At 35.2% G+C, this 26,094-nt stretch overlaps 3 protein-coding genes across 4 annotated transcripts; all 3 read right to left on the reverse strand.

Moving 5' to 3' along the window:
* Nucleotides 1-618: 618 nt before the first annotated feature.
* Nucleotides 619-4,800, reverse strand: LOC11436788 (pentatricopeptide repeat-containing protein At1g02060, chloroplastic). Of its 2 annotated transcripts, XR_005643117.1 has the most exons (4): nucleotides 4,505-4,800; nucleotides 1,996-4,111; nucleotides 1,728-1,854; nucleotides 619-1,116 (listed from the first exon to the last, which is right to left on the reverse strand). XR_005643117.1 is itself a non-coding variant. In XM_039828049.1 (3 exons), exons 1-2 carry the CDS (start codon nucleotides 4,591-4,593, stop codon nucleotides 2,035-2,037), a joined length of 2,166 nt encoding a protein of 721 aa, XP_039683983.1. In that variant the 5' UTR covers nucleotides 4,594-4,800; the 3' UTR covers nucleotides 619-1,116; nucleotides 1,996-2,034. The 2 variants fall into 2 exon arrangements, 1 of the variants encoding a protein (XP_039683983.1); XM_039828049.1 differs by lacking the exon at nucleotides 1,728-1,854.
* An 11,880-nt stretch (nucleotides 4,801-16,680) lies between these two features.
* Nucleotides 16,681-17,508, reverse strand: LOC120577122 (uncharacterized). The gene is made up of 2 exons (XM_039828147.1): nucleotides 17,036-17,508; nucleotides 16,681-16,917 (listed from the first exon to the last, which is right to left on the reverse strand). Exons 1-2 carry the CDS (start codon nucleotides 17,486-17,488, stop codon nucleotides 16,912-16,914), a joined length of 459 nt encoding a protein of 152 aa, XP_039684081.1. The 5' UTR covers nucleotides 17,489-17,508; the 3' UTR covers nucleotides 16,681-16,911.
* Nucleotides 17,509-20,878: 3,370 nt separating this feature from the next.
* Nucleotides 20,879-24,164, reverse strand: LOC11437234 (cell number regulator 6). The gene is made up of 5 exons (XM_003622480.2): nucleotides 24,148-24,164; nucleotides 23,837-23,927; nucleotides 23,604-23,718; nucleotides 21,875-22,140; nucleotides 20,879-21,115 (listed from the first exon to the last, which is right to left on the reverse strand). Exons 1-5 carry the CDS (start codon nucleotides 24,162-24,164, stop codon nucleotides 20,879-20,881), a joined length of 726 nt encoding a protein of 241 aa, XP_003622528.2.
* Nucleotides 24,165-26,094: the final 1,930 nt, after the last annotated feature.

A 26,094-nucleotide genomic window follows, 5' to 3' on the forward strand; every position in this document is an offset into this window, starting at 1 on the left:
GTTAGAAAAGATTATTAGAACAGTCAGGACAACAGTTAGTCCAGTAGGTCGTTAGAAGGAACCATCCAGAAATTGGGAGATTGAAACAGAGGGATGCATTCTCCATTTATTGTTAATTTTCACTGAGACAATGAGGGCTTTAGGCCGAACTTCAGAAGTACCGGTAAATAAGGTAGATTAATTGTAGAATAGAAAAGTATGGGTTAAATATAAATAGAGATTTGGAGTTAAATGGTCTATCATTTGAAATGATTTATCTTAAGAGTGTTGTTGATTGAATCAAGAGTCGCTCTAAGGCTTTGACTCTTGTTGTTGAGCTTGTATCTTGTCGGTGTTTCTGTGTGTTATGCATGAAGTAAACTTCTTCGGATCTTAATAGCACCGAGCAACACCAAAACTTGTTCAATCACAAGAATCAACATCAGCAGGTTTATTAAGCGAAAACAGGACATTCTCTCAAACAGGTTTATTTAGATTTCTTAAGATCTTGGCACACTAAGAAGTTCGAAGGGCTGCTGCTGTTGTGCCTCAATATTCAAGATTTCTTTACATTAAGCAATATCCTTTTACCATGCAATGAAGTTAAATCATAAATTCAATTTTTCATGTATATCTTTGTTTTTTTTTTACGGGAAGAAAGTTTCATTCAATTAGAAGAAAGAGAATTCTTACAAACAATGGCTGCAATTTGATCAGGAGTACAACCCACCCAAGATCTAGAGCTTAAATTAACAGCAACTTCAACCAAGCCATGAGCAGCTTTGTTCTTGGTTCTACTAATAAAAGCAACAATTACATTTGGTAGTAAAAAAAGAAAATGGATACAATCAGAGATAACTAGATCTAATTCTGCTACATTCAGCTTTCCCTGCAGACATTTGACAGTAGATTCAGAGTCTGTTTCAATAATAACAAAACCTGGATGGTTGGAGGAGATCATCCAATCAAGACAACATCTTAGAGCAAGAGTTTCAGCCAATAAAGGGGATGTTCTGATATTTTCTGAATGAGTTGCAGCAAAGTTAACATCACCCTTATGATCCTTTTCTATTAGTCCCCAAGCCGTGACACCATTTTCAAAACATCCAGCATCAATATTGATAAAGTTATATAGATCTGCATCAGAAACCAAGATATTTGATCAAGTCTCCAGATATTAAAACTGAGTTTATTTTCAAAGAAATTATCTTAAACTTAAAAAATATCATGTTGCTAGATCCTAGAAATCCCCTGATCGTAAGGACTAAAACTATTTTCTGACTATTCAAACACTCAGATCTGCCTGTTTCAGGTGCGGTCATTTGGTTGTAAGTTAAATCTTCAACCTTGTGGTAGACGGTTCGAGATTTGACATCGAGAAAGACTTATATCTTGAATTCACAAGTGTGGCGTGTAATAGATTGATTAAATAAAAGTTAGATGCTGAAAAGTTGATTAGTATTGAAACCATTTTCCAAAGAAATATATGAACAATGAAAAGATTTATTAGATTAACACAAAAGACTAACTTCCAATCTTTCTCACACGTTCAGATAAACCGGAACCGCAAAAAAATAAAATATAAAAAACATAAAAATGAACAAAGAAATAAAAAGTAATTTTTTTTTCTATTTTGAAATCAAATTATATGTATGATTATTAACAATAACCAAGCATATAAAAAAGGTTGAACTTATATTCCCAGGAAAAATATACAAATGCAGTAATTATTAGGCAAAACATATTACCAATATTTAATCAGCCATGGTCCCAGGAAGCAACAGAAGAGTCCATATTGAATTGCATATTAGGCATAGTGCTCATTTACTCACGAACAAAAGCTTCCCCAATCTGCATCGACTTTAGCCTCTTAATCTGATGATGTATCATACGACATTAGTATACACGTCAAACTAATATATTCTACTCTACTTAATGAAATGGGAATATTAACTTTTAATAATTGAAATGGAAAACTCAAAACAGACGAGTGAAAAAGCAGTGAATGTGACTTACATTTTATTAGTCCTCGACATCTTAGAGCTATTATTTCGTTCAGATCTGTCTAAGCTCGGGTCTTGGTACTCTCTTTGATATAAATGCAGCCTCCTCTGTTCTACCCCCTGCCTCTAAAGCAGCTACCAGATCATTTAGGCATATCAAGTCCTGATGTAAACCTTTGTCTACCAATTCATAACATAAACTAAAGGCTTCTGAAGCCTTGTTCAGTTTACAAAGATCGAGAATAACAATATTACACAAACCAATGTCGATATTCTCATTATTTTTCAAACTAAAAAGCAACAGTTTGCATGCTTCCAATGCCCTTCTTTTGTTGCAAAGAAATTGAACAACTTCATCCATTTTAACACAGAATCCATTCTTATAAATCAACTCAGTAATTTTGAATGCTTTATCTTGTAGTCCACGATCAAAAAGTAGCTGTAAACATTTGGTTGAAAAGTTTATATTTTGTCTAATATTTCTCTCCAACATCATGACAATAACACCTGCAGACTCATGAACACAACCCTGTTCCAAAAGTCTATTGAGTATAGAATGCCAAGTAGATGTTTGTGGTTTATATGAGCTCTTTAGCATTTTCTCTAGCGTCTCTTTTGCAAGGAGAGGCTTATCCTTCCGAAGAAAACCATCGATCAAGTAGTCATAAATATCAATATCAGGAAGAAAATCCCTCCTCAGCATCCATACCAAAAGCCCGTATCCGTTTTCGTACGAACCTTCTTTACAATGCCCCAAAATCACTATCTGGTATGATAGGGGATCTTGTGTGCCCCTTTTCATTAGCTGTCTAAGTACCCTTTCGGCTTTCTTTGTTTTCCCATTTTCACACAAATACTGAAACATACACTTATAAGAAGCAGCCAGCGGCTTAGGGCCATAGCTACTTAACAAAATTTCCTTCTCAAATAACTCGTCAAAAAGCATCTCTGCCTTACCATAGTCCCCTTTCTGACATAAAGTCCGTATCAGAACACTGTATGAGGCAGAATCTGCTGAGACCTCTAATTTTTTCATGTTTTCAAAAACCTTGAAAGCTTCATCAAGGTTTCCTGCACAACAATGTGAATTAATCAGTGTATTGAAGGTACACGCATCCGGAATAGATCCACCATCGCCTTTCATTTGTTCCAAAATCTCTTTCATCTTATCCCACTTTTGTGCCTCACAAAGTCCTTTTATTAAAGTATTATACGTAACTATATTCGGCTTAAGCCCTCTACCATTCATCTCTTCAAGAATATCCAAAGCCTCATCGACTTCTTGTTTCCTACAATACCCTCGAATCAAGGTCGTATAAGTAACAACATCAGGACTCAAATCCTTACATTTCTTACTCATACCATTTACCAAATTATGTGCTACCTTAATCTTCCCCGCTCTACACAAACCATCAACAAGCGTGTTATACGTAACAACATCCGGATCACAGTCAAAACTCGTCATTTCCTTAAAAAAGTAAAACCCTTCATCAACCATCGAATTCTTACAAAACCCTCGAATCAAAATATTATACGTATACGTATCCGGCTTAACACCATAAGTCTTAAGCATCTCATCATAAACCTCTTTCGCCATATTAGTCCTACCTCGTTTAAGCAAAACCAACAAAACACTATTAAACGTAACAACACCCGGCGAAACACCAATCAACTTCATATTCTCAAAAAGCTTCACAGACTCTTTAAACAATCCAGCTTCACCATAACTCCTAATCAAGCTATTAAAAAACCTATCTTCAAGCTTAACTTCACCATTAGACCTTTTCTCAATAGAATAAAGAAAATTCCTAGCTATATTAAGATTCTTCTCACGACCGAGAATTTCTAACATTATAAAATAGGTTTGAGGATTATGAGAGAAACCCTTTTCATGTATCCAGTTGAAAAACAAAAAGGCTTTTGTTGGTACCTTAATATGACGAAGTGTTTGAAAAACAGTGGTTTTTGAGAGTGATGTTGTGAAGGATGATAATAGCTCATCTGACCAAGGTTTGTAGTTTATCAGATTTGCTATCGTTTTTGCTGTTTTGCTGTTGTTTCTTGACCTGGGTTGTTGCTGTTGTTCAACTTCATTGTTGATCTTTTGTGTTTGAACAGAACAGAAGCACCTGAATTTTTTTGGGGGAAAAATGATTATTATTACAAAATAAAAATGTTATGCAGCACAGACACTTATGATGTAAAGGTGCATATGATGATGTCTGACACGGATAAGGACGCGGACATCGAACACGACACGGACACTGATACGTCAACACTGCTGAAAATCCGAGAAAATCAGATAATTCAGTGTAATTGGTGCGTGTCTGACACCGAGACACATATAACCCCCGATGAATGTCCGTGCTTCATGTCGGTATCCAACACCAGACACACCACCGATATGTAATTAGTTATTTGTACAAATTGTTGTATGTGCTAATCTTTAGAGTGTCTGTGTCTGAGTCCGTGCTTCAGAAAGAAAAAGTAATTAATAGAGAGAAGATTGAAGAGAAGTGTACCTGAGAGGAGAAGAAGATGAAGGAGAGTGTGAGGTGAAGATGGAAATTGAAAGGAGAGAGCGATTTGAAGGTATAATTCGAAAATGCATGTTTGCTGATAGTATTGGACGAAGAGAAGGTGCAGTGAGGACGGCGGCGGTTGTGACTGACGAGGACGGTGATGGTGGTGGTGATGACGAGGACGGTGATGGTGGTGGTGATGACGAGGACGGTGATTGCAGATACTGGAGAGAAGAAGAGATTGACTGACGGGAAGAGAAGAAGAAGGAGAAGAGTGTTGCTGTTCCCAAAATGGCTGTGCCACACCGTAAAATACGAAAATGCCCTTCGGTAGTTAACTGCCGAAGTTTTTAGTAAAATTCATTATTTTTTCCGTCAATCATTGATCCAAAATCATTCAAGCATCAAGCATAGGAGGTATCAACACATATTTGACGTAAAAAAATAGGTATTATGCATTTTATTCGATTGATTTTTTTATTATTTTATGGGTATCTACGTGAGTTACGTAGAACCATGTCATGGGAATCCTCGGCAGTTAACTGCCGAGGAAAACTTCGGTAGTTTAGTGCCGAGGAAAACCTCGGTAGTAAGGTGCCGAGGAACTCTTGGTGAAATTTTTTCACAACGAAAAATGGCAGCTACTGCCAGTTTTCAATTTTTTTTTTTTTTTTTTTTTTGTTTTAATTCATCATGGCATTGATGTTTATACATTAGTTAGTTGTTAATTCATATTTATATGTTGTATAATTATAGTAATGGTAGAGAATGCGAAAGATGTTACGGGAGAGACAAAACAAAATTTTGTCGAAAATTCCGGAGATGTCAAACCGCCTAATGTTGAAGCGAAAACAAACATAGATGGAGCTTCCGTCCATGTTGAAGCTTCAAAGTATGTTGGCGGCTCCGGTGTACTTCCATTTCAACCCCACGAGGTCGACACGGCTAAGTTTTTTTCAGACGACGTTAAGTCGAAAAATAGAGATGAATTGCTTGAGTGGGTGCGTCGACAAGCAAATAAGGCGGGATTTACAATTGTCACACAAAGATCAAGCTTGATCAATCCAATGTTCCGGCTAGTGTGTGAAAGGAGTGGAAGTCATATAGTTCCGAAAAAAAAACCGAAGCATGCGAGAACGGGGTCAAGAAAATGCAGTTGCTTATTCATGATTAGTGGATATCAAAGTAAGCAAACAAAGGAATGGGGTTGAACATTCTTAATGGAGTTCACAACCATCCCATGGAGCCGGCTTTAGAAGGACACATTCTTGCCGGTAGATTAAAGGAGGACGACAAGAAGATTGTAAGTGACTTGACAAAGAGCAAGATGCTTCCAAGGAATATTTTGATACATTTGAAGAACCAAAGACCACATTGCATGACAAATGTGAAGCAAGTGTACAATGAACGTCAACAAATATGGAAGGCAAATAGGGGTGACAAGAAGCCGTTGCAATATCTAATCTCGAAGTTGGAGGAGTGAAGAGTGATTATTATATCTATTTTATCCATAATATTTAGTATTGTTTTATTTAGATTTTAGTTATATTTATATTTATAATATTTCCTTTTTGAATTATATTACTACAATTGCATATTTTATATTTCAGGAATGAATATTGGATGGATTGAGTCTTGGAGCAAAAGAAAGAGGATTGGAGCTGATTCGGTGCAGAAATACGAATATTCGGAAGACAAAATATGCTAGGCTTGGCACGGCCGTGCCACCTTCCAATGCCTCTTTTGCTGCTTTTGCTTAGATTTTAAGCTACTCTATTTTTAGCCCAAATGTAATAGCTTAGATTTTAAGTCGAATAAATGCTATAAATAGAGTAGCCATCCATCACAAATAATCATCTTTTCTTGGAATGCAATATGTGACAATTGTCTTTCTAATAAAAGTTCATTTTACTTTCTTGCTATTTACTTTTATGTTTTCTCTCTTCTTCTCCTTGTCTACAATGAACGTCAGTGAGTAGACTTCTCTTGTCTTGGGATTGTTGGATAAGTCTAATGACATAATCCTAATCAAACCAAGTTTTAAACCTTAATCTTATGTAACCCTAATTCCTTATCTAAATTCACCGCTTTAACATGGATCAACCATTATCAAACTGTGGAAACGAAAGTGGAGGGTTTGATAATTGTTTATCCATCATCTCAAATATCAATTCATAAAACGAAAGTGGAGCTTTGATATTCGAACAAGTGAATTTAGACAAAGATTGCAAAGTCAGCGAATTAGGCTTTGCAATCTTTGAGACATATAGTTTCGATCTTCAAGGAAACTAATAACAATCAAGTCAGCGAAATAGGCTTGGTTGTTAGAGGAACCAAAATCTAATAGTAATCAAGTCAGCGAAATAGGCTTGGTTGCTAGAGGAACAAAAGAGAAACTGTCTTGAGAAATTAGGTCTAACATAAAGTTATAAGTTTAATAGTTTGGTTTGAGAAGGACTTGTCGTTAGGATGAACCAATAACCCCAAGGCTTTTATCTTTTATTATATTATTTGCTTTTAATTAAAAACCCAAACTTTTCTATCTTATAAACCTTTAGTCTAATCATTATCTAAAGTTGATTGAATTCATAACTCCCTGTCGGAACGATACTCTTTTCATACTACTTCGGTAAGACCATACACTTGCGGTTTTATCCCATCAAGTTTTTGGCGCCGCTGCCGGGGAGTTATTGTAATTTGATTAACTTTTTAATAGTGGTTAGTCTATAAAATAAAAAAATTAATAATATATATATATATATATATATATATATATATATATTTATATTTATAAAATATTTTATTTCCTTTTCTTATTTTTTTATTTTTTTATTTTTATAAAATATTTTATTTCCTTTTCTTATCTTTTTATTTTTTATTTTTATTTTATATATATATATATATATATATATATATATATATATATATATATATCTCCCTTTCTCCTTATTTTATTATTTTATTTTATTTTTATTATTTCTTATCTTTAACCGTTCTTATCTCAGGCATGACTCAAAACTACTATCCTTAGGCTCCTTCCCCTGTTTTGCCTCCTTGTTATGGAATATTTGGTCATGCTGATCAACTAGGTAGTGTTGTTAGAAGTCCTGAGCAAGTAAACTATGCTCAATATAATCAAAGGTTTAGGAACGATCAATTTTTTCAAACCCCTCAAAATCTTTTTGGACAACAAACAACACCACCTGATTTTGAAAATAACCAAGGAATCCCTCAAAGATCCAACTTGGAACTTTTGCTAGAAAATCTTGTATTAGATAACTCTAGGCACAACAAAGAATTTGAAATCCAAGCTAGAAATTTGAAGGACTCTCTCAATAGGCTTTCCTCAAAAGTAGATTCTCTTTGTACTCACAACAAAATGATAGAGATTCAAATCCCTCACGTCGGCCATCAAGTAGCCTCTCCCTCCCAAACCTCCATAATCCTTCCGAGCCAACCTAAGGCTAACCCAAAGGGTCAACCGAATGATGTTACACTTAGGGATGGTAAACAATTAGAGGTAGAGAGTGAAAAGCCACAAAGTGAGAAAGTTGTGATAGAAAGTGAAAAGCCTAACATATCACCACCTTATGAGCCAAAAATTCCTTTCCCACAAGGGTTTGATGAGTCTAAACTAGATGAGCAGTTTAGGAAACTTATTGAAATCATTCAAGACAAATTGCCATCTAGACTTAAGGATCCTCTGAGTTTTTCTAAACCATCTGTCATAGGATCCGAGATTATAGAAAGAGCCATGTGTGATTTGGGGGATAATGTCAGTTTGATGTCATTGTCCCTTTGTGAAAGATTGGGTATAGGATAGAGAAACCCTTTGACCGTCAAGCTAATGACTTTAAACGAGCGCTTCGTGGGAGGCAACCCACGCATTTAATTGTTTTTGTTTTATTTGTTTCTTTTTGTTTTAAGTTATTTTGTAGGTAATTGTCCAAGAATGATTCAAGAAAAAGAAAATTTTTAAAGTTCCGGTCTCCAGAACCTTGGCACGGCCCGTGCTCACACTGGCATGGCCGTGCCAGACCTTGCCTCTCCAAAACCAAGCCAAACCCAGGAACTTAGCACGGCCCGTGCCAACCTCAGCACGGCCGTGCCCGACCCCAGGTAAGGTTAAACCTTATTTTTCTTCCCTCATTCACCAAACCAACATCTCTCATCCTTCCATCTTCTCTCTAAAACCTTCATAACAAAAAAAAAAAAAAAACCATTCCAACCACAACCTTTCATTCAAAAACCACTTTCATCCACCCCATCCAAAAATCATCCAAATTCATAGCCCTCATTTACCTCACCCAAAAACCACAAATTCATCACCAATTTCCACAATCCAACCCCTAAAACTCACTTAAACCTTCTCCCCATCACTAAACCAACCCTTTCCACTAGCACATTCCCTAAACACAACCACGCTAAATCCAACCAAGGTCAAGGCTATGGCTTCCGAAAGAGGTGGTAAAGAAGTTGTTGCGAGCTCGTCAAGAGGACCTCCCCCAAAGAAGCAAGTTACAACAAAGAATCTTGGAATACAATTCAAGGACAACAAGCAAAGGGATAGGTATAAAATTCTCATCTCTAAATCTATACATGCTTGTAGATATCCTGATTCTTTTAGCTTGAATGTAGTAGGCATTCACGATAATGTGTTTAACTTTCTAGGAAGCTAGCAGCATTCACAACCCTGTGCTTAGGTACCTTCAAAGGGTTATGGCTTGCACAATTTGGGGTAGGATTGAATTGGGGAACACTAGAACTGATGAACTCTTCATGTTGTGGGCTATGCTTAACAACCACCCCGTTAACACTTACTTTTCCATGCTTGATTACTTTTCCCATCTCGGTAATAGGTCTAATGGTAGGGGAGAGATAGTGGTAGGTGGTATCATCATATACATAGTTAGGCAATTGGGAGTGGGTGAAGACCAAGGGATTAACAAGATTGAGGGAAACAATAGGCTTAACATAGAGGCCCTTATCTCTTTGAACTTCATAAAACCTCGACCACCCATGGCCTATACACTTAAACCCAACGTGCCTATTTTGATTATACTTTCTAACCCATCTCGGACTAACACCGAGGTGGAAGAAAATTTGTTGTATGTTGGTGATAGTTCGCAGGTACATGAAGAGCACATTATTGAAGAGGAAGGTGCACACTTGCACCAAGAAGAGGATCACCATGACCATGAAACCGGAGGAAACAATGATAATAAAAGATGGACATGGATGCAAACCGAGGTTGAAAGGATAAGCACCGAGCAACTACGGCAAGGTGTTGAATTATCGGGACTAAGGAATGATGTCCTAAGGGGCAACCGCATATCCGAAGAAAATAACCAAATGCTTTGGAACATGATGCACCATTTTCACCTCCAAGGTCCTCCCTATAGAACTCAATGAAAAATGTGAGCTTTCCTCTTCCTCTCTTCTCTTACTCCTCCTCCTCCTCCTGCTTCTTCTTCTTCTTCTTCTTCTTCTTCTTCTTCTTCTTCTTCTTCTTCTTCTTCTTCTTTATTTCTCTTATTTTGAATCATTGAGGACAATGCTTCTCCTAAGTGTGGGGGGAGCCTAATAAAGTGTCTTTAGTCGTAGTGTTTTCAAACTCCCTTGAACTTTATTCTTTTGTTGTGTTTTAATGTAAAAGGCATGAATAAGCAGCTCATTTTTATTTTTTTATTATGGCATAATTTTTTTGTTGTCTCTTCAATGGTCGTTTCTTGTACATGAAAGTGATTTCTTGTGTTATAAGTATTCTTGCTATACCCACATCAAATTTTATTGTGAAATTAATTCTCCAATGAAAAAAGCACCTAGTTGCAATCCTTGAGTAAGTGTATGAGTAGGTATTTTAAGGAACACGTTCTAGCTCTAATGGTAACCTGGACCCTTAAAATCTTCAGAGTAAAAGTAGTATAAGTTTGTGTGGGAATAATTCTAATGTGATGAAATGTGTAAACCGAAATGGGGCGGAAGGATATCACCACACGTGGAGGAAAGGATACCCTCTCACTGACTTCCTAAATGTGGTGATGACTTCTCAAACAAATTGTGCTTGAATTAAACCCTCTAAAAAGAGGAACTTCCTAAGTGAAGTAAACAAGTTGTAGCACTACTTAGGGTGATCATAGAAACTTGGAGCAAAGGATACCCCCTCACGGACTTCCAATGTGAAATGATAGCCCCTAGGCATCTACAAGCTCCCAAATGTATAAATTCATCAAGTCTATCTTAACTCTCCCACTTCTCTTATATGAAATGAAGAAAAGATTTTTCTCGGTCATTTTAGTGTTAAGGTTAGAACCTGTTCCTCATAATATCTATCTTATACAGGAGCAAGAAAAGGGTTGGACTACACACACACACTCACTTGAGATTTGTTGTCGGGTTGAATAAGTTTACAAGGAATGCTTGAAGTTGTGATTAGTGTACATTGAAATGAAACCTCGAGGGAGACATAAGCTTTTATTTAAGGTGTCATATATTAATCCTTTTGTTGCTGCCATGTCTTTGCCTTTTGCTTGAGGACAAGCAAAGATTCAAGTGTGGGGGAGTTTGATGAGTCATTATTATATCTATTTTATCCATAATATTTAGTATTGTTTTATTTAGATTTTAGTTATATTTATATTTATAATATTTCCTTTTTGAATTATATTACTACAATTGCATATTTTATATTTCAGGAATGAATATTGGATGGATTGAGTCTTGGAGCAAAAGAAAGAGGATTGGAGCTGATTCGGTGCAGAAATACGAAGATTCGGAAGACAAAATATGCTAGGCTTGGCACGGCCGTGCCACCTTCCAATGCCTCTTTTGCTGCTTTTGCTTAGATTTTAAGCTACTCTATTTTTAGCCCAAATGTAATAGCTTAGATTTTAAGTCGAATAAATGCTATAAATAGAGTAGCCATCCATCACAAATAATCATCTTTTCTTGGAATGCAATATGTGACAATTGTCTTTCTAATAAAAGTTCATTTTACTTTCTTGCTATTTACTTTTATGTTATCTCTCTTCTTCTTCTTGTCTACAATGAACGTCAGTGAGTAGACTTCTCTTGTCTTGGGATTGTTGGATAAGTCTAATGACATAATCCTAATCAAACCAAACTTTAAACCTTAATCTTATGTAACCCTAATTCCTTATCTAAATTCACCGCTTTAACATGGATCAACCATTATCAAACTGTGGAAACGAAAGTGGAGGGTTTGATAATTGTTTATCCATCATCTCAAATATCAATTCATAAAACGAAAGTGGAGCTTTGATATTCGAACAAGTGAATTTAGGTAAAGATTGCAAAGTCAGCGAAATAGGCTTTGCAATCTTTGAGACATATAGTTTCGATCTTAAAGGGAACTAATAACAATCAAGTCAGCGAAATAGGCTTGGTTGTTAGAGGAACCAAAATCTAATAGTAATCAAGTCAGCGAAATAGGTTTGGTTGCTAGAGGAACAGAAGAGAAACTGTCTTGAGAAATTAGGTCTAACATAAAGTTATAAGTTTAATAGTTTGGTTTGAGAAGGACTTGTCGTTAGGATGAACCAATAACCCCAAGGCTTTTATCTTTTATTTTATTATTTGCTTTTAATTAAAAACCCAAACTTTTCTATCTTATAAACCTTTAGTCTAATCATTATCTAAAGTTGATTGAATTCATAACTCCCTATCGGAACGATACTCTTTTCATACTACTTCGGTAAGACCGTGCACTTGCAGTTTTATCCCATCAAGGAGCACAACTATACTTATTACTCAAGAACACAACTTGAAAGTAATACTATTGAAGATATTTTTTGGGCTCATCCAACATCCATTAAGTTGTTTAACAATTTTCCAACGGTTTTGGTTATGGACTCCACATACAAAACCAACATGTATAGGATGCCAATGTTTGAGGTAGTTGGGGTGACTTCAACCGATTTGACATATTTGGTTGGGTTTGGATTTATGACACATGAGAAAGAAGAAAACTTTGTTTGGGTTTTAAAAATGTTGCGTAAACTTCTTTCGTCAAAGATGAATATGCCTAAGGTGATTGTTACCGATAGGGATATGTCTTTGATGAAAGCGGTTGCACATGTTTTTCCGGAAAGTTATGCAATGAATTGTTATTTTCATGTGCAAGCTAATGTTAAACAAAGGTGTGTCTTGGATTGTAAATATCCTTTGGGCTTTAAAAAGGATGGGAAAGAGGTGAGCAATCGCGATGTGGTGAAGAAGATAATGAAGGCATGGAAAGCTATGGTTGAATCGCCCACTCAACAGTTATATGCAAATGCATTAGTGGAGTTCAAAGATTCATGTAGTGATTTCCCAATTTTTTTAGATTATGCCATGACCACCTTGAATGAAGTGAAGGACAAAATTGTGAGGGCATGGACAGACCATGTGTTGCATCTTGGTTGCAGGACCACAAACAGGGTCGAATCGGCCCATGCTTTGTTGAAGAAATACTTGGACAATAGTGTGGATGATTTGGGTACTTGTTGGGAGAAAATACATGACATGTTGTTGCTTCAGTTCACCGCTATACAAACATCCTTTGGTCACAGCGTTTGCGTGTTGGAAAATAGATTCAAAGATGTCACTTTATACTCGGGGTTAGGTGGTCATGTGTCTAGATATGCTTTGGACAACATTGCTTTGGAAGAGACACGTTGTAGGGAAACATTGTGCATGGACAATGACATTTGTGGTTGTGTTCAAAGGACATCTTACGGGCTACCATGTGCATGCGAAATTGGTACTAAACTCCTTCAAGAGAAGCCAATTTTATTGGATGAGATATACCACCATTGGCTTAGGTTATCTATGGGTGAAGAAAGTAATGAAGTAACTTTTTGTGTCGAGGTTGAGTTGAAGGCTATTGTAGAACGTCTAAAGAAACTCCCTTTCCAAATGAAGCTTGAGGTCAAAGAGGGTTTGCGGCAGTTGGCATTTCCTGAAACCACCTTGATGTCTGCACCACCACGAAAAGTACCAACCAAGGGAGCAAAGAAAAAAGTCGACATTGCGAGGTCTAAAGGAAAAATTACATCGACTAGTCGGATCCCTTCTTCTTGGGAGGTTGTTGATTCCCAAAATCCGGATAGCCAACCGTCACCATCACCAACAACATCATCGTATAAAAGGAAAAAAGGTGCTCGTCTTGGTAAAACATCACTTTCCCCACTTCCACCACCTACTCGGTATCCAAAGCCTAAGGCTATCCCGGTTATGCGTCCTATTGATTATATGTCATGCTTCATGCTTCCATTTATTGAAAAAGTGGTGGATGTTATCGGCGACGGACATTGCGGATTTCGGGCTATAGCCGAGTTCATGGGCTTGACCGAAAAAAATCATCTCATGATCCGTACACATCTTATTCAAGAGTTGATGGATCATAGAGATGATTTTGTTGAAGTATTTGCGGGTGAGGATCGTTATAACTACATTTTAAACAGATTACATCCTCCCGCAAATACAAAAACTTGTGCACATCTTGTTGATAAGTGGTTAACTTTTCCGGACATGGGACACCTTGTTGCTAATTATTACAAAATGTGTGTGGTGGTGTTGACAAATCTTGAAGTTGGAAAGTCGGAATCGTTTTTCCCACTAAGAGGGCCACCACCGCCGGGTAATAAAAAAACTCCCATCTTGTGCCTTGGGGCAATTCCAAATCATTTTGTGCTTATTTCCTTGAAGAAATGGTTGTCCACTACCTCCATCATCTACGGAGTGGCACAATCACAAGAAAGAAGATGCGGTGACTTGGGAAGATGAGTATTTGGATCAACATGAGTTGTTCCGAAAGCTCATGGCTATTGAAAGTGGAAACAAACCGTCCAAACCACAAAAGGAGTCAAACAAAGTGGCGCCTATTTTGTTGGACACTCCCGAAAAACCAAAGCCAAAATTTGAAGTTATTGCGGAAGATGAGGAAGATTCTATGTCACTTGATCTTCTCCAATCACTTGGTCTTTAATGAGTGATTTTTTTGTCGGTGTTAGTTCTTTTTTTTTGGTAGAAATTACACCGATGTATTTTTTGGGGTCGAAATTGTAACGCCAATTTTTTGGTGCCCAATATATAACTAACATTATGAAATTTATATTGATATATATATATATATATATATATATATATATATATATATATATGACTTTTATGTGGTGAACATAATGCAATACTTATTTATAGCTTTTTAATGTTTACGCATTTCATTTATTCGTTATTACATTCCATTTAATTTTGTTCTAATATATGATTCTTTTGTTACAAAAATTTTCAAGTGAGACATGTCTGAGGTTGCACAAATTGAAGGGCAGGTTAGGTACTCCGCGTTTAAAAAGACGGTTAAGGTTATGATAACGCCGACGGACTCTCTTGACAATTTGAAGGCACAACTTAACACTTATTTTGAGCATCTTGGTGAAAATCAATATACACGTCACTTGTTTGGTCAAATGCCATGCATAGACCTAGGAGAAGATAGAGATGAATACGCATGGAAAACGGCAAGCTATATGCCTTTGCTTATTCGCGACGACGGCGACGTCGGATTTATGTTTCGGAATATGGTGGAAGATAATATATTATATATGTATGTTCGTTCCATATGCAATTGCGTTGAATGTAAGTAGGGATTTAATTTAATGATGTGTAATGAGTAGTTTAATTATGGACACTTTGTAATGTTTTGATGAATTTCAAACGTTTGTTTAATTTTAACCAAAATGTCGGTTTAATTTAATTATGAACAATTGTAAAAGATATTGTATTTATCTTGATTATGACCGAGTTTCAATCTTGTATGAATTATTTAGCCTTTGGAAATGCTCTGGTTTATTTACAGGTAAAAACTGGCCGAAAAAATGGCTTGGAAATGTCTAGAATTATGCAGAACCCACTGTCTGCATAATCAGTTTTCCTCGGCAGTTAACTGCCGAAGTTTGAAGGAAATCGGCGGCAGTTAACTGCCGAGGAAAACCTCGGTAGTTAACTGCCGAGGAAAATGTTATAAGAACAACACAACATAGGAGTTTCCAAAACTCCATTGTTGCGTTTTTGAGTATCCAAGTTGCGATTTTGAGTCATTTGAAGACATTACAAGCCAATTTCAATCACAAAAACAAGTAAGTTTTTTTAATCCTATTGCATTGTTGCGAATCTTCGCCAAATCTTCACAAAATTCTCAATTTCTCTCAAATCTTCGCCAAATCTTCTTTCACGAATTGCGAGCAAATCAACGGGACACTTATATTATATAGTAGTGTTCAGATTTGACTAGACAACTAAAACTTTGTCATTAGTAATAAAATACTACTAGTACACTCTAGAAAAAAAGTAACGATCACGTCTCATTGAAAATTGCTTATTATCAATACATGAAGTTACAAGAACAAACTTTAATTTTCATGCCGATTAAATCTTCATAATTCTAAAAAACATTTCAATGTCATTCTAAATTATTTTGAAAGCCGGATTTTTACACAAACGTTTAAAATTCATCATAACGGTTGAAATAGCAAAAAAATATTGGTGCAAATGCACAACTTAATGTCATCAAAAGTAGAAATATACAAATATACATAACTCAATGTCATCAAAAGACTAAAACTAAAAAATAAGTCCTAAAAAAGGAAAATAGTACTACTGGTCCTGATCCTGCTGATGGTGCCTCCTCCTCGGCCTCTGGGCTCTCCTCCTGGTCAAAATCGGCGCGATCTGCTCCCTCTTATGGGTCATGGCCTCAAACCACTGCTGAGGGGTCATGCTCATGACCTCCTCCTGGCCTAACTGCGCATCAGCGTAGGCAACAGCTCCACTAACCATGTCATAGGTGTCAGGCGAGCTTCTCGCCTCATACCGCTCCCACTGCTCTGCAATGATCTGCTCTTCATTTGCAGGCCTCGGAAGATCTCCTGGAATAGGTGGCAAGATCTGAGGGTGAGACACCCTAGTGTACCATATGACATAGCCATCCGCCACCCGCCATGTATCCTCTCCTGCCTGCTCACCCCGATCGTCCGCCTTAAGCATGTGAGTGCGGAAGTCGACGAACATCTGCACAATGGAAGGCGGTGGGAGGTCCCTAACATCAGTCGGATGTCTGGGGATGGTCTGCACGTATCCGTACTGCCTCAAAACCCTCTCGGGCAAGTGATGGTACACCCTCAAAACCATCCAGAATACCAGAAAACCTCCTCGAAGTCCTGGATCTCTCTATGCTCCTCGTACGGCCTCCAGCATACATCATCTAACTGTATACGATCGAGCAGTGACCGATACGTGATCCCCTCCCCATGACCCTTCTGGAGCTTCCACCTCGCTGCAACCGGATAGTTTTCCAGGTAGTCAGTGTTGAGATCAACACTGAAAAATCCTGGAAAATGCGCCAAAAATCATGCCTGCACAAACCAAACAAATAACATTTATAAATTATTACACACAGAAAAATATAACAAAAAAATAAAAGTTAACAAAAAAATAAAGTTAACATAAATATAAAATTTTAAGTTTTCTTACAGTGAGCAGTGTCACGCTCCCCCCAAGCGCTCTGTGTCTAGGCCTACATGCATCCGCCAACTTGCCGTATAGGTAGGCGAGGGTCATACCTCCCCAGGAATAATTACGCATCCCTGCGTAGCCGTCCGCCATGGTCGTCAAATATATCAGCTCGATGCGCTTGTTGCTTCTATCGCCAAACAACAAGCATCCGACCAAGTACAGAAGGTAACACCGGACGCAGTATGTCCTAACCCTCGCCAGCTCCTCAAGCTCCTCAGGATCCTCCGTACCCGCCAATACGTTGGCCCTACCAAGGTACGAGGTATAGAAGTCCCTCAGCCTCGGGTAGCTAATGTACCCACCGTACTCCTGGTTGCAGATCTTCTCAGCCTCATGCTGGGACACACCCAGATACGTCATCAGCAGTGCCGCTCCCTCATGCTTGGGCATCTTCTTCCCATGATCCAACATCCGCCCCTCAATAGGAAGATGCGTGAGACATGCGACATCATCCAATGTCACAGTCATCTCCCCCATCGGCATGTGGAAGGTGCTGGTCTCCGGATGCCACCTCTCGCATAAAGTCAGCAGCAGGGCATGAGGCACGGTGGAGTACCCTAAGTAAACCAAATCATGTAGCCCGCTCTGCTGAAGCGCATCCCAAAACCAATTCTCATTCCCGTTAGGGCGTCCGAGAGTGAGAATCTTGGCCCCATGATTAATCGGTTTAAGCACGCAGGTCTTACGAACCTGAAATAATAGAAAAATAAATATGGTTTAAACAAAAACACATATAAAGAAAACAATTAAACATAAAAAATAGAATTAAAAAAATAAACATATAACAGTGTATATAATAATTAAAACAAACACACATTTAAAGAAAATAATTAAACATAAAGAAAAAGAATTAAAAAAAATTAAACATAAAGAAAAAGAATTAAAAAAAACACATATAGAGGTGGATATAATAATTAAAACAAACACACATTTAAAGAAAATAATTAAACATAAAGAAAAACAATTAAAAAAAACACATATAAAAGTGGATATAATAATTAAACAAACACACATTTAAATTAAAGAAAATATTTTAACATAAAGAAAAAACAATTAAAAAAAATACACTTACATTATTTGAATTATACCAGAGTGGCAACGCCACATGACCGGCATAAGAGTGGAGCAAGGACAAGTCAGCCGGTCCACCAGGAAAGGGAGGGTCCGTAGGTAACACCTCCGGTGCAGCAGCTGCTGCAATGTCATCCTCGTCTCCTGCATCCTGCTGCTGTGGTATATGATCCTGGTCATATCCACCATCCGTCACATCATGCTGTACCTGATCCTGATAGTTCAGGTACTCCACCCCAGTCTGGTCAACAGGCTGTGACGGGTCAACAACCTATGACTCCTCAGGCTGTGTAGCCTGAGAGCTTCCTGAGCCATCTCCCCTCCGACCTCTACCCCTCTTTGGGATGTGGCCGCTCTGCCTCTCCCTGCGGTGGCTCTGAGTCATGGCACGCCTACCACCAATCATCTTCGATGGATCAATGGGGTCCTGATCGGCCATATCTACAAAAAAAAAAAAAAAAATTAACATCATTTCAATAACCTAATCAAACACATTAAACCTAAACTAAACATAAACATAAACCTAATTAAACCTAAACTAAACTAAACATAATTAAACCTAATTAAACCTAATTAAACATAAACATAAACACATTCAACCTAAACTAAACATAAACAAAATTAAACTCATTAAAAGTACAACAATGAACATAATTCTCGTGTAACCTAAACTAACTAAAAAATCAAAATAAACTTAACCAAACTATAATTAACATCATTTCTATCATTTCCATAACTAAACTAACTAAATAATCAATAAAATTGTCATTGAGACATTTTATCAAACACTTTGTGTGCAAAGTATAAAACATATTCAAATTGTGTTCATTTGCCACCATTCAAAGCCACATTATGATTTAAACTACATAGGCAACAACTACATTCATTTATCAATACATAAACTACACATGCAATGATGAAATTGTCAATTCATTTATAAAACCTAACCACATGCAAACTACTCAATTTTTTTAAAAAACTTAACATAAACAAATTAATATTAACATTAAAATGATTGACACAACTTACTTGTGATAATGTGCACTTGATTTGCTTACAATTCGTGAAAATGGATTTGGTGAAGATTGGAGAGAAATTGAGAATTTTGAATGTTTTTTTGTAAATGGGAGGTTCTGGTTCTGCGTTCTGGTTATGTCCAGATTTCCTCGACAGTTAACTACCGAGGTTTTCCTCGGCAGTTAACTGCCGCCGGTTTCCTAAGAACTTCGGCAGTTTACTACCGAAGGGCATTTTCGTATTTTACTCGTGTGGCACAGCCATACTATATGTGGGAACAACAATTCTCGAAGGAGAAATGAAAATGAGAATAAGGGAGTGGTGTTACCAAATTACCCCTCTAGTTCACACCAAAATTACTGTTTTGCCCATGGTGTTGTATATGTGTCTAAAATTGTGTGTCTATTTATCATTTCTCATTATGTGTCTAAAATTGACATGTAGGGTTGGTTCAATTGAGTCATTATACATTGATTGATAACCATACGTGTCAACAAAAAAATAAAGAAAAAGAAAAATTGATTGTGATGTTAATTGTTTTGTACTCCCTCCGGTCCTATTTACAAGAAACAATTTACTTATACATTAAATAATTTATGTATTTGGTTTAAGTTCTTGACTAGATACATACATTATTCGATGTATCTAAAAGAATGATCTTTCTCTTGTAAACAGGACCGAAGGGAGTATATTGGTTTAGTCTCTTAGTAAATCTATACTTTTCCTAATTAGTTTGTTAGATGACTTGTTGATTATGATGCTAATTGTTTTTTTTAGTAGTCTAGTGGCTAGAGCTCACATAATTTAATTGTGGAGAAGTGGGTGTCCGGGATTCGAACCCCGGTCCCTGCATATAATATGCAATATCCCTATCAACTGAGCTAGCTAAGTTCACGAGGATGATGCTAATTGTTTTAACAAAGCCTGTTTTGATTTGTTTATTTGAGTTTCTCTACTAGCTTAATAATTTTTGAAAGTGTTTTGGAGAGATTATTGAAACAATCTCTAGCATGTACATAAGCTGTTTTTAGCTTATTTCCATAAGCTCTCTAAGGTAGTTTATGAAAATAACTTATAACTTATATAAAAATAGTTTTGATTAAATTTTATCTTTTGTTATAGAAATAGTTTGTTGGTATAACATTGTAGAACTTTTTTTAAATATGTTTAAGCTGCTTGCTATGAAAAAGTTGTCTACATGGATAAGAAGTAAAACAAATTGAAAGAAAAACATAGAATCTAAAGAATCATGCTCTTTTTTTTTTGTTACAATCTTAAGGATCTGCTCTAAGATAATCTTGTGTATTTCATTATACAATTATGAATTTATAGTACAACAAAATGTAACTAACCTTTAATAGAAATCAAACAAAAATCCAACTTAGGGAAAGAAAATGATTGGCCAAAGCCCACTATATATTTCATTATACATCATTGATTATAAAGCAAACAATCCTTAATATTTCCAAACATGTCAAACTATCTATAAGAATCAAGCAAATTTGCCTTATTGATGGCATACCTTGCTATGCATGTAGCCTTGCCCACCTTAAGGTTTTTGTGTTATAACAGTATTCTAACTCTTCCATGAAAAAAAATAGCATTTTAACTAGTTCTATATATAGATAGCTATTGAACTATTTTAATAGCTCAATAAAAAATGAGGACAATGAATTTTATTATAATCTTGGATATATATCTAGGTAAAATATCTTAAACAGGTTGAATCTCCAAATTATTATGTTCATGATCCTTTGTAGAAGAACTTGCAGAGGATGTAGATTCATTGTTCAAATCAGATTTAATCTCTTGAACTGGAGGAGGATTGGTAATAGTTCCATCAGTGTTAGTATTATCAGATGATAGATGATTCTTCATCTCTCGATGCTCTTGACATATAGCACACCAATGCAAACAACAGTGTACCATACAAGGATCACATGGTGAGTCCTGAGAAAGAATTACCAACATTATGCTAGTTACACCACACCCATTCTACTTAATATAAAACCAATAGTTTTTTTTTTTTTTGTTTTTGTGATGGATAGGCTAAAGTTATTTCAATTTATCGAGAGTTAAATATGTTTTTGTTCCCTATAAATATGTTAACTTTTCATTTTAGTTCATCTAAAATTTTCCATCTTCACTTTTGGTCCCTCTGTTAAAGTAAACTCATATGTAGAATTCATATTTTTCCAGAAAAATTCATAATATTATAAAAATCTTTCCCAAAATAAATTAGAATTTTTTAACAAAACATGAATTTAATATGAATTTTTATATTTTCTTAAGGTTAAAAATTCATATTTAATTTGTGTTTTGTTAAAAAAATTTAATTTTTTTTGGGAATTTTTTTAGAATATTTTACACATTTCTGCACAAAATCATTAAAAATACAAAAATTAAATTTAAAATAGAGACCAAAAGTAGTCACTGAAAATTTTATAGGACTAAAAGTTGAAGGAAAATTTTAAAGAGACTAAACGAAAAGTTGATATATTTATAAGGACCAAAAACATATTTAACCCATTTATCAATGTCATATTTTTATGAGTATAAAGTTCATGACTATAGTAACTAGTGATCATGTTTCATAAGATATAGGTTTTAGCAAAAGACATTTTAAGGTGCGTGTTTAGATTGATGATGAGATTGATAAAATCACGACGACACTGTTGTTGTATCGAAGCTCGCTTTTATGAAAATTACCTTTAAATGATATTTCTTTTGAAGAGATTGTCGAAAGAGACCAGTATAAATACCACACATCCACCAAGAGAAAAAAAGGCCTTCAGCAATGAGAAATGATGTCTCAGGATCAATTCCATTGAAAAATGCTGTTGCTACTGCAAGTGCCATTCCACCTTCTACACAAATTGCATGACAAACACATCCATTGGTCCAAGGAATGTCATCATTAATTGCTTCAATGTTTCTTCCATATTGAACACATGGACAGAACAGTCCTGTCCAACCTTCAACATAATTGCATCATCAAAATTCATCACTGTTGTTATTAGAACGACAACTAGTAACAACAGATTAAATAAGAGAACGAAAGTAAAAAACAATGAACAACATATTTGATAACTCAATTTGGCTAATGGTGCTTGAATTAGGGTTTCAATTTTACAAGGAATATATATTAAGTTCACGATATTAATCCTAAACCATATCGTGGGGGCTGCCGTCCCTGCACCCCAGTTGCCCCCCTTGTCTTCTTTAGTGTCTTGTATACAGAGCCCTACTTTAACGTGATTTAAATTACACTTTTCATGATGTTGTGCCTTGATTTTTTATTTATTTTACTTTCGTTCCATAAATTCAAAACATGAGACCGTTTGGTTCATTTTTATTTTTTTATTTTTTTTTTATTTTTTATGTTTCACTATGGTCCTTTAACTTATACGAGTGAAAACTTTAAAGAATGAAAAACTTAGCGTAATTTATACATTGTAGAAAAGAGCTACTTGTTATAGCAGATTAACCTAATTTTCCATTTGCACCGAAAAAACTTGATAATTTTGTCAATTAATAGAAACACACATGAAACTTCTTGTAGAAGGTCTCGGTCTACGAAGTTTACAAGAAATCCTTTTTTTTTTTAAATATAGATTGGGTCTAACTCAATACTTACAAAATCGTCATATGATATGAAGATTGTCCTGATTTATGCTTATATTCAAACCTTATTTCATGTCGTGGGACTCTCTTAAAGATCCCAAGAAAATCATGAAAGAAGTTGTCACCGAGACAAAAGAGTATCCAACACGCTATCTAAATACCAAAGTTTGCATTCAAGCTAATAAAATAGTTTTGACAATGAAATGATATAATGTATAAGGGTATAATGTATATTAAATACAAACAATTAAATTATAATGACACACTAAAATAATTATAAAAACCAAATCTCTTATTTCTTAGTGAATTTATTTTAACATTATTTTGAGCTTTTGATTAGTTGTCTCTGCGAATATTGTACTCATTTTCAAGAATCATCCCTTCTTGTGTTTCCCTCTCACAAAGCTTTCCTACACAAACTTGTACACTTAAATAATTATTTTTAATCATGAAATCATCCATGTTTATTGTTTTCCAAAATCTTCTCAAACCTTCTCCCCCAGAAACACTCACAAAGTTCTACACCGCAATCTCTAACTACAATTGCGACCATAATATAAAGATTTTAGAGATCTTAGGAACTACATCGCAATTGCAGTTGCATCATCATCTTTCTAAATTTAACTACAATATTAAGTTTCGCAACTAAACGCAATTGCACTGCAATTGCAATTTAGAACCATGCACTGTAATAACTCACATGCATTAAGATTAATTATCATGGAGCACATGATAATGCTCGAGAGAAGAATGTAGTATCAATATTCTAGATATATGAGTAAATTTTGATGACGGAAAAATAAAGAAATCTTACAACTATCAGTATCTTCGACACAACCACAGATTCCAGTTGTCCAATCTTCATCAGCCGGGGGTTGATAGGCTTCCGGTAAAACTTGTCCACATTCAAGACATCTACGAGTATTTAACTACAAAAATAGAATATCAATTATAAATGAGATCAATGCAAATAAAAAAACTCTATATCATAACATGAATATTTGTAAAAAACATGAAAGTAATAAATAATGAAAATAGGTAGATTACCTGAATATCAATGGGTTGGTTAAGCTCTCCAGGAGTAATGTCTTGAAATGGTGCTTGTTCTTTATCTTTGGTCAATTTTACATACCTTGACCTATTGTCTCCCATGTTATCACCACCTTTTGTAATAACAAAAAAAAATATTTGAAAAGATTAACATTTTAAATTTCAAATAATTATAATAACGTAGAGATAAGGTTAAAAATGACATCAAAAAGGAAACTCACACATACCATTATACCAAAACAAACTCGGTTGGATCGTCGTCTTCCACAATGCAGCAAAAACAATTACTGTAAAAAAAAATTAGTTACATTTTTTTTTGTTTCATTGCTGCACCGTGGGAGAGGATCCGAATCCGACAAACACAATACACAATTCATATATAATAGAATGAACATTATAGATCTTGGAAGAAGGTAATATGAGAGTGAAAACATGGTGATATACCTGAAATGGTACAAAGAGATGATCTAAATCTAAAAGTGTTGGAATTTGAGGGACAAAATGTTGTTTGATTGAATGAATGGTTATCTTGATGTTATTGTTACATATCACATTCTTATCCTAATTTCTGCAACTATTTCTCAAACATCAATTAAAGAACATGCTTGTTTTTATTTTTATTTTTTATGTTCATATGTGTTTTATATTTTTTACTATTTTTTTCATCTTTTTATTGCAACATATACCACATCTTATCAAACAATTACATTTTCAGATAAAATGTGTTACTTTCTATAATTGGTAATTTGGATAAAGATTGAGATCAAGTCGTAGGCAAATTATAAGGTAGAAGACCACTTCATACCTCTCACTATAGAAGACCACTTACTATTTGAATAAAAAGATCCATCCAATAATACCATTCCTACACAAACGTTTTTGTGTTATCCTCTCTCTTTGATATGTTTAGATATTTTAAACTGCTTGTCCCTTATACCGCAGTCAAAAGCTCATGAAAGAAGTGAAAAATAAAAACCAAGAGTGTTTTTGGATGTGATAATTAAAAATTATAAAGAATTTAGAATTTTTAGACAAATGATTCAAATGAACTGTCTTCATTTTTAAATGATTTTCTTTCGTTCTTAACATCGTTTGGATTACTTTAAAAAAATGTTTTGAAAGCGTATGACTATGTTGGATTATGCACAAGCCGTAACAATCATAGAATTAAGCAATGCTACAATAATAATTTAATTAGGAACGAGAAACTCACACTTAAATTATTACTTAACAATCAATTAACAATAAACAACTTGATCCATAACTATTTCAAACCAAGCCTAACCCTTAAACAAGAAATCACTGACACAAGAACTACACAACTTTAACGTATGTGATGATTTAACCAACAAGTTAAGTTCAAGTATGCAAGGTGATTGAATTGATGAATCAACAAGTTCTTAAAAATAGATTTTAAAATTTATTCAATCCCGAAGCATATAGAAATTAAGCTAATTAATTCATTTTCATACATCAAATTAAATTTCCAGAAACTAAAGAGTAAGGGAAACAAGAACACCAAATTTATAGAGGTTTTCCCTTTTCCTCCTCATTAGAGGTACATCCTCTCTTCGTAGAGAAAGAAACACATATTTTACGGGCTTTCAATATAATGTTGAAAATGTTTACGCGAGTCAATTATAAAGGTTTCTTAATTTTATGAATCACCATTATCCTAAATTTTCTACATTATGCAATCACTCAAAATGCCTCCAATCTTAAAGCTCCTTGAAATTGGATGAATCTCAAGGTCTTCAAATCAAGATAGCATGCAATCCTTCAACCTTCTTACCCAATAAATCTTGTTTTCTACGATTCCACTTCATCCCCTTTGACCTTGATTGTTTGAGAAACAACCCGCACAATTACATTTAGAGGTGAAAAGTAACTTCTTATGCTTTAAATCCTTGATGCTCCACCAAGATCCTCAAATGAAATAAAACCGACAACTTCCCTATAACACCCTAAAAATATAGATCTCAAATCCCACAAGTGTTCTTAGAAAAAGTGATTAATATGATGAGGTTTGTAGAAAATGAGAGAGAAGAGACATTAGAGTGATTTAGCAAATTGATTCAATGAGTGAGAAAATGAGTGGTAAGAAGTATTTTAAGGTGTAGGGTTTATGTAACGCCCTCTTTGAATTATTTGATTTATTTGATTGTTTTAATAGGTTTAGAATATATTTATATATTATATGATTCATTAGGTGGCTTATTATATTATTTAATAGAATAAGATTTGAAAATAAAATA

This window comes from Medicago truncatula, chromosome 7 (assembly GCF_003473485.1).
Source record: "Medicago truncatula cultivar Jemalong A17 chromosome 7, MtrunA17r5.0-ANR, whole genome shotgun sequence".
Classification (NCBI taxonomy): Eukaryota; Viridiplantae; Streptophyta; class Magnoliopsida; order Fabales; family Fabaceae; genus Medicago; species Medicago truncatula.